General features: G+C 40.2%; 1 protein-coding gene across 5 annotated transcripts in view; it reads right to left on the reverse strand.

Annotated features, from left to right (window-relative positions):
• Positions 1-280: 280 nt before the first annotated feature.
• LOC129193639 (arginyl-tRNA--protein transferase 1) overlaps positions 281-13,464 on the reverse strand; it is a 44,989-nt gene continuing 31,805 nt past the window's right edge. For 2 of the 5 annotated variants that reach the window (XM_054798028.1, XM_054798026.1), the window contains 2 exons: positions 9,645-9,765; positions 281-2,556 (listed from right to left, as the gene is read on the reverse strand). In XM_054798028.1, the coding sequence (XP_054654003.1) occupies positions 2,378-2,556; positions 9,645-9,765 (300 nt within the window). In that variant the 3' untranslated portion in view covers positions 281-2,377. The remainder of the gene's footprint in view (positions 2,557-9,644; positions 9,766-13,464) is intronic. The other 3 variants (XM_054798024.1, XM_054798027.1, XM_054798025.1) reach the window with 3 other exon arrangements.

Here is a 13,464-nt window from a genome sequence, read left to right on the forward strand (position 1 = left end):
TCCGTGATCCAATTACTGGAGAATTGGCTTGTCCGTCAGTGCTAATTCCGAAGGACATATTTTTGCCAGGTTGATTTTAAAGAAAGAGGGGGGTTCTTCCAGAACAAAACATGAATGCACCTTAATAAAAAAAAAAAAAGAAAGCAATAAAAACCTTGTATAACATTCCCCTTATAATATACATGTATGGCAACAAGAAGGTTAATTATTTCCTTATTTCTCACAAACCTACATTAGTTGATTGACTGTTATTACATCTATTGCAGGGGTGTCCAAACTTTTTCCAGAGACGGCCACGTACTGAAAAATGAAAGCAACACATGTAGATATGCTAAGAAGTTCAAGAAAAAAAATGCATTTTAACTTTGTGATATGGGTATTTTTTTTCAAATGCTCTTTAGTTTTTTTTATTATTTATTTTTATAATATTTTGAATTTATTGCCATATTGTAACTTTTTCCCCAACCTAATTTTCCCCAAAAATTACAACCATATTTTGTTTGTTTCTCATATTACAACTTAAGACAAAAACAATACAATTTGTCTTTAATATTTCAACTGTAATCTACAAAAATGACAATGACATTTGTCCTCATATTACTAGTTTTTTTTTTTTATCAAATGGTGACCTTTGTTATTTTTTAGTCATTTTTTTTGTCAAATTATATTTTTCAAATGTGCCACGGGCCAATAAAAAAATAAAAAAATAGCCGCAGGCCACAAACGGCCCCTGTGCTGCCCTTTGGACTACTGGATACAAAGCAAAGTCCCCTTGTCCGACAGGCAATATACAGCCCTTTATTTGGTTAACCAATGAACATGACATTGATATTAAAAGAAAAACACATACATCTATGAACATAAACACAAGGCTTGACTGTTAAAAATGCAACAACAACGCGGTTTAGTATGAGACAGACCTTCAAGGATGCAATGTTGGTAACTAAAAGTACGCTTACACATCTCCAAAAATCCTTCTCGCAATCTTTCTGGCAATCCAGCATCACCAAACACGTTCTAATTTCTGTGTCTCTATTTTCATTATCACTACTTTAGCATACAAATGATCATAATGATATGTAAGGGACTGATCCCAGTGAGGTCTCACATTAAAGTAAACATGAGGACGTACAGGAACAGATGAGGGCGGCCTGCGAGAGAAGGGCTACATTGACAGGGTCACGCGAGGGCGAGTTGCATTGATAGAAGCGATTAGCACAGTGCGAATATAAAGAGAAGCAGCAGAAAGATCAGTCACAAAGAAGAAACAGACAGAAAAACCACGTTTCCACCAAGCAGTATGGTGCACTTCATTTTTATAACATGAACGCTTGATCTTGCAGTGTGTTTGGGCAAGATTATGACCGGACATGATAAATCTATTTGATCATGATCAGATTTGTAGGCTTTCAATGTGGCATTCGTATGGACAAGGTTATAAAGTATAGTTGCCAAGTTTCGAAGCAACTGAGGCATAATGGATTTCATGACATAACTAGTAGTTCTCCTAATAGTCGAAACGTCTATCGTTGATGGCGCAAGCTGTGTTACATAAAGTAACGTAACATCATACCGGTATATATACGACAGAGTATTGGGGCCAAATTGGGGAAAAAAAATTCTGAGATTTCGTTAAGAGAAAGTCATAAAGTTACAAGAAAAGTCGTACTATTACTATTAAAAAAGTCATAAATTTATGAGGAAAAAAGTCATAATATTACGAGAATAAAGGCTTACATTTAGAAGAATAAAGTTGAGGAAACTTTCCTCTTGCGTCAGGCAAGCTTTTATTTATAACGTGGCGGCAAAACAGAGCAGTTGACCACAAACAGATTAGCATGTCGAGCCCTTCTCACTGCTTTCTTTAACCCACCCCCCTCCACATGCCCAAGGCCAAGGGTCAATTAAATCCCCCCTTTTCATAGCTGTCTCAGGCAATGCTTTTCTCGTAAATTTGCCATTTTATTCTCATAATTTTAAACTTTATTCTGAAAATCTTAGATTTCCCCCCCCCCAATGTGGCCCTAATCACTCGTAATATATAAACGGCCAATGAATTCAGCAATAAAAACAACACAGTATACAGGAAGCAACAATGGAGTACATCCATCTACTGGCTGTTAGAACCCAAGATTAAAGTTCCATTCCCACTGTTGCATTCAAGAACAGTTACTGAACTGCGCGTACCTAGCTCCACAGTACCACTACTGGAGGTACACCAACAGCAGACCGATTTAAAAAAAATAAAAATAAAAAACAGAAAAAAATTGGTACGATATAAATGAAAATGCACTGTTTGGTGGAAATGAGGCTAAAGTGACCGACTTTGGCTGGGAGGTGGATTTTTAAAAGGTTGCAGTGGTGTGATTCTTCAAGTTTAGGCTCGGTACAGCAAGATCCTTTCAGCACAGTTCTGGCCAACTAAGGTAGCGTATTCCTGAACCTCCGTCTCGTCAGTGGAGCCTTTTCGCTTGCGGGAATAGACTGTGTAGGGCATGACGGTCCGTCTGTGTAGCACCAGAACTCTTCCCACGTCTTTCAGGACCTGGGCATCTCCTGTAAACACATACGACAAAATCCAGTGTAACACAAACTTCCCCTTCAAGTTTCCCCTCACTCCTTTGACTCACCTCTGAGTGCCTTGGCAAGCTTACTTAATTATTCCGAGAAGCAGTTGGAGGAGCAGAAAGCAATTTTTGCCCGACAACACTAACTACATTCTGCATTAAACCTGAAGTCATGGCAGCGCATGAGTGGCCTAGTTAGTCTGCCTTGTTTATGTGGCCTTGGTCCCCACCGGCTTGCCAAATTCAGCATCTCATTAGATCCTGTGTCATACACTGCCAGCATCTATTAGGCCTGTGAAAACACAGCTAATCTCAAAAGTGCATGTTCAGCTAAGAGTGGTCCTCTGGAGAGGTGGTCGGAAAAAGGGTGAAAAATGATGACCTTCTCTTTTACATTAAAATCTCCATCTCCTGGAGAGAACAGCTCAGCCAAAGTACGCACAGCTGACGCCAGCAGGACCAGTAAGAGGTACCACACAGCAGGGAAACAATTGCATGTGCCAACTGTATGTACTACATGCATTTTAAAACCCACAAGTTGTGTATGCAAGCTGGCATGTGCATTCTGTGCTAAGATCTTGTCAACTCTGTTCACTTGGCATCTTGGTTGAAACATGCAATGTGAGTCAATTCAGTTCTGTATGCATTGACTGCATTTCCATGGTAAGGAATTCCGTACACAAGGGTTTCATATACTTTTCAGGACCCCCTTCGCTGGGGTCCCAGTCACAGCAGTAACGCTTTGCTATGCTTGTGAAAGTTGGCTTGTTGTCACTTCTGTAGTTTACAAGAGAATGAGGTTTTACAGTGTTTCTTCGCAAATAGGAAGCAATATGTGAAGCAAGGAGAATATACAGTAGATCTGCAATACTTGGGGCCAAAACTGTTTAACTTATACATGAAGCTAGTATTATTTGCAGACGATACTACCACATTCTGTCTGTTCCTTCATTTTCATTTTCCTATTGCTCTCATGTCTTTCAAATCATATTCCCAGTACTGATTGTGCCACCACCCTTTCCTCAAAATACCTAACAATAAATCTTCAGACCCTTGAACCAAAATGGCTTGTTGATTCTGTAATACTGCAGAAGCAGCGAATCAGTCTTTAAGGTGCTTGTTTGCACAGAATCTAACAATCCTGGTGTCCCTGTTTCTCATTTTAAATAGCATTCCAGAGTTCCATGCGCCACAGAGTAACCACAGCTAAAGTGTTTTGAATTTTTACAGTTTTGCCAGAGACACAGACATCGATCCACTCTTGGTTTTCAGCAAAACATTTCTTTGCCGTTATGTATCCCACTGGTATTTGACTGAAGCAGGATCCGGGAAAATTGAAGGGCAAATAAACATCTTAAACTGTTCCGAGGCACATTATACTACTGGAAGAAACCACTGATATCAAGGTCAGGTCTTTCAGCCTGAAGCAACTGTAGTAGTTCAGCAAAAGTACAGTTGCACCCAAAATGATTCAATCCTCATTCTAAATTCTATTTATTTGTAAAATGTATATTAGTTATATGGATTACAAAAGAAAACAACAAAAATAATTCAAATAGTTCAACAGTAACTGCAATAATGAATAATACATTAATAACTAATAACTTAATATTAACTATATTTTAAACTATATATTTTAAAACTATATATTTTAAACTTGTTCTTTTCAAATGTCATGAAGTTAAAAATACATGTGATTTACTATGGGCTTGAAAGCACTGTTTATCTAATGGTACATGCAGGTCTCTTTCATGCAGCCGACACAAGTTTGATTAAAGGTCAGTGCCCCAACACCCAACCATCGGAGCGGCTCCAAGACTGGCCAAATTGAACTGTTGCATCAGCAAGGGTATCCGGCATAAAAACTAAGGCAAACAAATCATGCGAGTGACTTGCTGTGGTGACCCCTGAAGCGAATAGACAGCTACTACAATGGAGTTGAATCATTTTGTGTGAAAGTATAGGCGATGTCAAAGCAATATCTGCACGAATGCTGGCCCACACATATAGAACAAGGATAATAACTGGCAGACAACAGTCTAAGTCATGACCCAGATGCCGTCCAATTCGGACCTGTACCTCCATCAATTCATCCATTCATTTTCTGTACCACTTGGTCCTTGTTAGGCTCACGGGTAAGCTGGAGGTTGTCCCAGCTGACTTCAGGCGAGAGGGGGGGGTACACCCTGGACTGGTCGTGAGCTAAACACAGGGACTTGGACCTATCGTCAATATATATTTTTTGATTTTAAGTTGTGTGATACTATTTAACCAATCCAATCTATGCACTGGCGATAAACATTGCGACAGTAAATACAAGAAGATAGAAGATAGAAACAAGCGATAGATGCAGAAAAAATGCCAGCCAGATGCCAGCTTGAGAAAATGTTTTTAGATCTGGAACATTAACCGTACCAAATAGCGCCATCCATATTGGAGATGCTTTGACCCCATTTGGCTTGTCATTACATACTGACCTCTGTCAAACCTGCTCAAATATTAGACACACTTTTCAATCCCTTTGCAAAAACCATGCAAACTAATAATTCTTGAGTTTCTCCCTTCAAGTCATTTTAATATTTCAACGGAGAGTTTCAAACGGCACCATGGATTAATGCTTTATTTATTAGCCTGGCTCAGGAAGTGCTGTTTTCCACATGCTAAAATATGATGAATCACTTTCAAGGAATATTTGATGCAAAACTTTGTTAAAAGAAAGAAATGAGCATTTTGGAATATGTACATATGTGTGGTAAGGAATGACCAAAACATATTTTCACCTTTCAATAGCTATAATGTCAGTTTGCCTCCTCATTTCTTGATCAGAGTGACAAGCCACTGCAACAGTTACTTAGAACTTACTACATACAATGTGTGTAACACATTGTATGTAGTAAGTTCCTGGGTGCAGATCATTTTCTGTGAACAAACTTTAATTGTATGTAGCCACATGCAGCTTTAAGACAGGCTATTAACCTCGGTTTTAATACAGAACAGAGCTTGGTGCAGCCACAAGGCCCTTCGCTTCCTCACACTTGTAGCAACCCAAACATCCTCTGCAAACATAAACAACTTCCCTTTGCTTCTGCTCTCCCTCTGTCCACTAATAAAGCCCCATCCTCAGTTTGAGTAACTCCAGGCTGCCTTTCTCTTCTATCTATCGGATGTTCAATGACATACTGCTTTGAGTTCACAGCACTTAAACATCCGGGTTCAGGGGTCGAGGGGAAGAGGAGTGGTGAGGGTCGATCTGGGAGTGAGAGGGTCAGGGCCGGAGCGAGGGGCCTTGACACATCGCCACGCTCCTCACTCTTGTCATCCAGCTCAAACTTCCAAACACTTGCTGAACACCGGATGCGGGTAAAGACAGACCATGGAGTATTTCTTTGGATATGTCCACTTCCTTTGACGGGGTGTTGCAATTCCAAGCAGGGTTCATGTATGAAAGGAAAAAGACCAATATGTCGGTGTAGGAAGGAGACAGCACTTTTACTGAATGAGCAGGGTTCAAGCCCTTGTGTCAGCAGGCGATACTACCACAAGCTTTAAATGGTTAATAAATCTCCACAGGTCGGGTCAGGTCACACCCGTAGCATTTCTGCCGTTGGGGCACTGAGATGTCCTTCTCCAGATTTCCTTATCCGGGCCATTCTCATGCAGATTTCCACCGGCTTCTCCACCCATATCCTCACATCATCCACCCAATTCCTCCTTGGTCTTCCTTGAGCTCGCCGCCCATCCACCCAACCATGCATTACCGTGTGCGCTTGTGTGCCTGGCCGTCGCTTGACATGTCCGAACCACTGCAGCTTCCTTCTCTTCATTGTGTCCAGCAGCGGTTCATAATCCCCGATTTTCCTCCTGATCTCTTCCAGCATCGATGCATTGGTGCGGCGATCGTGGCAATGAATTCCAAGTAATCGGCGGAAAAGTTTTATCTCGAAAGTGGCTATTTTCTTCTCCAGATTCTTGCTGAGCGTCCATGATTCACATCCATGATTCTCAAATCTCCACAGTGGAACAAAATTACTTTCCACTAGGGGTGCGCTGATTTCCATAATTTTGGGGTATCGTCCATCGGCCGATCCTTACATATGAAACCGATTTTATCCACCAACCTTATCTATCTTGGATCACAGCCACTCGGGTCATGGCCATGTCATCAGTCTGGCAGTATTACACAGGAAAATAAAAAGAGCAAAGGATCGCAGTCTGTAATTTACGTGAGGCAGCAATAAGATGTGGTGGGGCAGCAAACAAAACGTTCAATACAACAGACCTCATTCAAGATTTGAAGATAGCAATGCAAGCTAAAGCTAGAGGGGCAAAGAGCCAGTCAGTGGCTGTTTCACTTTCGACTGTTACGTACATCACTATCAAGAGTGGATGGCTAGAGTTGGATATTTGCTCACTTAAACGTTATTCACAACTTAGCAGCAGGTACAATCCTCACCAACACACACATATACCCACATTACCACTAGCCCGGCTCTCTTCTGATACGGTGTCACACTCAAAACATTCCCTCTGCGACTTAAGCAAACTCAAAACATTTACATTACAATCCTATTGTAACAGCGGCCCGCAGTTCACGCTTATGAGCAGCGGAGCGACTTTGAGGAAAATTATGGAGTTCATGACATTGGACGACCAGCCATTAGTTTGTCCTGTAGGTTATTATTTTATTAACTACCACAGACCTTGTGATTTCTTTGTATTTGTAAAAGCAAACTACTGACGTGCACTTTATTTTTGGTAAGAAGCTTTTAAAATGTGAGACAAAAAGACTAAAGAAACTGATATCATTTAGTAGTTTGATCAGAAGTTTTATAAACTTCTCATTTCTATTTGAAAAAGCTACATCATTTCCAATTAAAACAACAAGTTTGTATTGTTATACAGGGATTGTCCAATGTTTTTCATTAAAATAAGATTGGAACATTGGAGGTGTTTGCTTTCAGTTATAAAAAAAATGAAAAAAAAAAAAAAACGGTATCGGACAAAATCAGTGTCAAGATCAGTGATCGGCCAGAAAATTCTAATCATGTGCCTCTACTTTAAGAGCAAAGATTATCAGGATTATACGTACACCATTTTGTACAATTTACTGAGATGCAAAACAAGAGCTGTATTAATAATTCTGCCTTCTCAAAATAAGCCTTAAAATGAAACTGTCAGAGGTATTCATATAAAACGAGTGTAGAATTACTTACTAGTGTGGTTGTAACAACTGCACTACATTACACTGATAGTTCTTTCCTAATATTTTGATTAGCCGATTAACATGTATATACTGCAGGCGTATATTAAACTTTATAATATGAATGAAAGGATATAGTCAGGTGGTAGAAGTACAGTAAGCCTATGCTGTGAAGATGTCATCTATAACCTACTGGGAAAAAAACCCAAAAGACACAGACACTGTGGAGCCAAAAGAGAGGCAAGTAAGCATGTTTTATCTTGAAAGTTATAGCTCGTGCATGGCGCACATTTTGTGTTTATGGGTTGACACATGCTCGATACAATTCAGTTTCAGAGGTTGACCCCTTCAGACAAACATTTTGCAAGTGTTTATCCTGCGGGATGGACAATGGCCCTGCATTCTCTCTCGCTCTCTGAAATAAACATTGTTAATGAATGTGTGAGATAGTTCATATGTGTTGTGCAGAATGAGTAAACATTGGATTGACATTTATAAGAGGCCATGTTGAGGTCTTAGGGCACTTCAAGTGTAAGCAAACTGATCGATGTGGTGTGCTTTGGATGGATATTTAAATATTGGTTCATGTCTTTTCAAAAATGTATTAATACAGCTCTATAAGTAGCCCGTGTCATTCATCCCAGTGTGAGGCCTGGAGTCAAGTATGGGTTGAAATTAACATGCTTTTTGCCAGAAATTCAGATGACAAAATTACATGTCTTTAAACCACCACTTAGGCAGGACATAAGCCTAAACTGTGAGCTATGCTGTCATGACACATGGAAGGCCATTTTGGGCGGCTTTCTGGATAAACCTCCAAAACCTCCACAACACCAGCTGCCCAAGCCCACAAGCTTGGCAACAACGTTGCTTGAGAGCTAAATATCCAGACAGCCAGTACTGAAACATATTGACAGTGAGTTTGGACAGCGAGGCCTGAAATAACGTCCAGCTCTGGCCAAGATCAACAGTCCATGGAGGAATGGAGGCACCGTAAACATACACTTGTCATAGTGAGTATAAACTCCGAGCACGACACATCCTCGGTGTTTGTGCCTACTGATGTTTAAAGGCTATGAATGACATGAAAAGGTCTGACCTCCTGATCTGGCCAACTAATGACTGAAATTATTGTTAATGGCCAGCTTACCTCTCCATTCATTATTCTACAGTCATCCCTAGTTTATTGCGCTTAATTGGCTAAAGACCCGACCGCAATAAGGGACTTTCAGCGAAGTCCTGTAGGAGTCAATATTAATAAAGGGAATATTTTCGTAGTTGCCTGTTTGACTTTCTAAATATGTTTTTTAACATGATTAAAGCCCTGTAGACGTGAAATAACACCCCTATAGTTACTTTTTAACTCTTATTATTCTTTGTTTACACCACATTGCACAACACTAATGCACAGGCTACAGGATCACTGCAGGGACATAAGAGACGGAATTGAAAAGGAAAGGAATTGTCTACTTGAATCTCAATTTGCAAATGATGTAACCGATGCCTACAAATATAAATATCATTGCACAATCAGGCGACTTGAACAGTGGAAAAAGTGGATTGTTCTGCCCACCTCTGCATGGACCAAATCCCAAGTATGACCTTACTATAAGCAAATATTGAGGTGTCTCTCTACTTTGATAAATTAACATTTCACCCTCTATTTTCTTGTCAGTCTAGTCTTTTACAGTGCCTCGCTTTCTGTTCATGTACCACTAAAGAGAGACTGCTTCCCCTTGCCTCTCCTGATTATTGTAAAATTATCTACACCTCTAATAATAAATCCTGTTCATTTCAGTACTGATCTAGCTGATGAGATAACACTCAACACCTTCACATGCCAACATGTGAAAGATTAGACTGTTGTGTTGGCATACCTTCATCAAGATTCTGGTTGAAACGAGCATAGCGGGAATTCTCCAGATGCGGAAGGCATTGCTCAATGGGCACCCAGGCATAGGTTTCTGGGCAGAGCAGGTCTGAAGGTCGGTACTGTCCCTGTAAAACATCAAAGGAACACATAAGTAGGATTACTGATATTTCAGATGTTCATGTTACTACTAAGAAAATTGCACATGTTTTTAAACATAAATGTTACCTCTAATAATGTTTGTATGTACATCATGACAACAACATTTGTTAAAACCATTTCACACATGCCCCCCCCCCCCCAGGGAACATGAATGAAAGACCCAAATTTGCCAACCTTGAAGAAATGTCATGGGTAATGCTGAAAGTCCCGCTATTTGGGAAGCAGTGCTTTAGGGTCAAAGATTGGGGAAGTTGTAAACTGACCCCTACAGGTAACCCAGGTAAAAAAAAAAAAAAAAATCAGGGCTGGTCATGAGATCAGACTCTGTTCTTTGTACAAGCCATGTTCTCTTTGTCTGAGGTGTTGTCACCAAAGTAGAGCAGGAGATGAAAGCACCCGCACATTGTGATGAGTGCATATGAAATTGGTACAAGACTGTTTTTGACCTAAGATTTTCGATGGAAAGTAAACCATGCTGAACAAAAACAGCTGTGGGGCAAACACAAAAATGAGTGAGGGGCAGACAGAAGAGAGGAAGAAGAGAAAGGCACTCCATTATTATGGACCTGCGTTCTGTCCTATGGCTTCAAACAAACGCAAAATGTCAAGATGGCGCTGTAAACACGTAGGTGCCTGGAAAACGTCCATGCACACACGCAACCACATTCATGCTTTAAAAGGAAAATGGCACTTTTCTTTGGAATTTGCCCATCATTCACAATCCTTATGTGAAACATGAACACATATTTCTTTCCCTTTTCTGTGCGTTCTAACGAGAGAAAACGAGTTAGTATGAGACAGGTAACAATACACAACATAGGAGGTACTTATTTCAACTATGAAGGCCTCTAAAAAAACAATCCCAAATGTAGGTATCGAGCGTACCCCAGGAAGGCATGGATTAGGGAGTGTGAGTGAGTACTGAGTGTCATTTCCAGTTTCGGCTTTATCAAATGCCAAATGCTTAAGGGAAAACAACGGCATGCATATGATCACATAAGAACAGGACTTAAGAGTAAAGCAGAAAGATACAAACATGTTTTAAGCGCTTGTGCTAACAGATGGATGTAGGTGGAATGCGATGCATCTGTAGTTGTAATGGACACACACATTGATCGGATGCTCTCCGTGTCCTGACAGCCGACAGCTATCTACAACTGTCAGCACAGTTGGCTTGACACTGTCACACTCTAGCTCACCTCTATAGACTCCTTCAACACTGTCACAGAACAAACCTCTACACACACACACACACACACACACACACACACGCGCACCTGCTCAGTCATAAAAACACTATTTCCCCCTTGCAGGCCTCTTCAGTTCAACACAAGCTGGAGTCAAGATAGTTAAAGAGTCGGTGGGGTGAAAAAAAGATCATAAACACCTCTGCTGGTATATGCTGGTATTTTCATTTCTGAAGGCATACAGTATATGGGTCTTCAGTCCAAAATGATAAATGTACACGAGGGAGACAGGAAAAATGTGGTAGAGACAAAAATGAGGTGCGTTAAGATGCGTAGTTACGATCCACACTGCCACCTTCTGCACGGAGTTGTAACGACAAGCTGCATTCACAGACAGTCCCGTTATGGTGTGTTTAGGAGCAAGGGCGGACAGGCCTAATCTATTGGTGGCGGGCCACAAAAAATGGTATTCATTGGTTGTGAACGTTTCAGTTACTGTAGGTCATTAGTGTTTCCTCTACCACTATGCTGGGGGGCGCTCCACCCCCAAAGAATGTCAAGTTACTTTTAATTTTGTATGTCTATATAACACCGGATCACAACATTTAAGGATATTTTTCATATAGAACAGGTCTACCTGTATATGTGTCTTAGACTAGTCCACCAGGCCATGAGTCGGAGGTGTCTGATTTCACACATCTGGCAGTCAAATCATATGAAAATACCATATGTTCAAGAAAAGAAATTTACTTACCACGCATTAATAAAATCGCCTGCTTCAGTGGCACAATCCGAAGGAGCTGAGGACTTACTGGCTCATAATGGCTACGAAAAATCATGCAAAGTGTGGATGTATTGGGAAAAGGTAAAAGATGACTCCAGAAAGTGAAGTGCAAATGGTGTCAGCAGCTTCTCACATATCACACGACAAACACCAACATCATTGAATATCGTTTAAAACGTGTAAGGCTGTTACGCCACTTTCATTTTATATCCCTACAATGTTGATTTGTTTATCCCAGTGTTCTTTTTTTTTAGGTGGAAAAAGTCGCAAATGGGCTCGGTTTGGGATCTCCATTAGTTGGGTGCTTAAAATAAACAAAAAAAAACATTTGACTATTAGTCGACTATGGACAATATCTAATAAATCGGATTTGACGATGAAAGTCTTAAGTTGAAGACAGCCCTTGTCTATACCTTGATATTTTATTAAACAATATCATTGTCTTATTTACACAACAACATATCATGACAAATCTTTTAGACCTCGTGGATTCGTTTAGAGCAGTAGTTCTCGATTATTTTCTGTCATGCCCTCCCAGCGGACAGAAATGTTTTCACGCCGCCCCCACCAAAAAAATATCACTTTTCAGGCCATAAACTTTATAGACTATACATGAATATAAATGACTGGACAAATACTGACAACATGAACTTTAGTGCCAGCACAGGCTATCATTATATGTCTCATATGAGACCTGTATCTTATTTTTTTCATCGCAGTGTGAACAGCACAATTACGATTTTTTTCAAATGCGATTCAGGCATCATTCGTATGTGGATATAAATCCGATATATATGCGATGCAACTGCAGTATGAACTGTCAGGTCACATATATCCGACCTATACGTGATTTATTGATCTCTTGGAGATCAATAAAGTATCAATCTATATATGTACTGCCGTGCTTGCTGAGACTTTGATAAAGGTACTCCCCCATGTAGGCAAAAGCTCTTCTTGTCATCCAAAACTTATTTTTAAAAAAGTGTCAGTGAAGAGGCTCACAGTTCCTGCCACCCACGTGCTCCTCGGAACAGACATTGCAGCACGTTCTGCACAAACTGCCCTCTTTCTTCTTAATCTGCTGCGCAGGATCATTTGGTTAAGAAAATATTGACTCCCGTTGCACAAAATCCTTGAAATGGCGCACACACTGCCATTGTGCTTTTGCGCATGCATGTCACTTCCTGGACGCTTTGCGTTCACATTGACAAGTCGCATTTTTTATGGTAAAATGAAAAACCACATACAAAAATCAGATTTCAACAAAAAAATCCGAATTGGGCATCATACCCTGCAGCGTGAACATAGCCACAGAAACTCAAACACACATCTGTCATTTGTTTCTTTTCTAATTTCTTTTTATCTTTAGTTTAATTTATCTCAGCTTCCCTTGCTGCCCTTGTATTATCACACACCTCAAGATAGGAGCAATCCTCTGCCTCATGCAGATGATTTATAAGAAAGGCAATTAATCAGATACATAAATCATCTGCATCTTCGTACAACATTGGAATCCTCGTGAAAACACACACCACCTTCTGCTTTTTCTTTTCCAATGCTTGACTTGACTGAACACACAAGTAAAAAAATTCTGAGTAGAAAAAACACTTAACTGAACAAAATAAGGAAACTGCTGAAATAGTTCAGTAGCGCTAAAAACAACTCATGCATTGCATGCAATTTGAGCATTCATA

Source organism: Dunckerocampus dactyliophorus, chromosome 14, assembly GCF_027744805.1.
Source record: "Dunckerocampus dactyliophorus isolate RoL2022-P2 chromosome 14, RoL_Ddac_1.1, whole genome shotgun sequence".
Classification (NCBI taxonomy): domain Eukaryota; kingdom Metazoa; phylum Chordata; class Actinopteri; order Syngnathiformes; family Syngnathidae; genus Dunckerocampus; species Dunckerocampus dactyliophorus.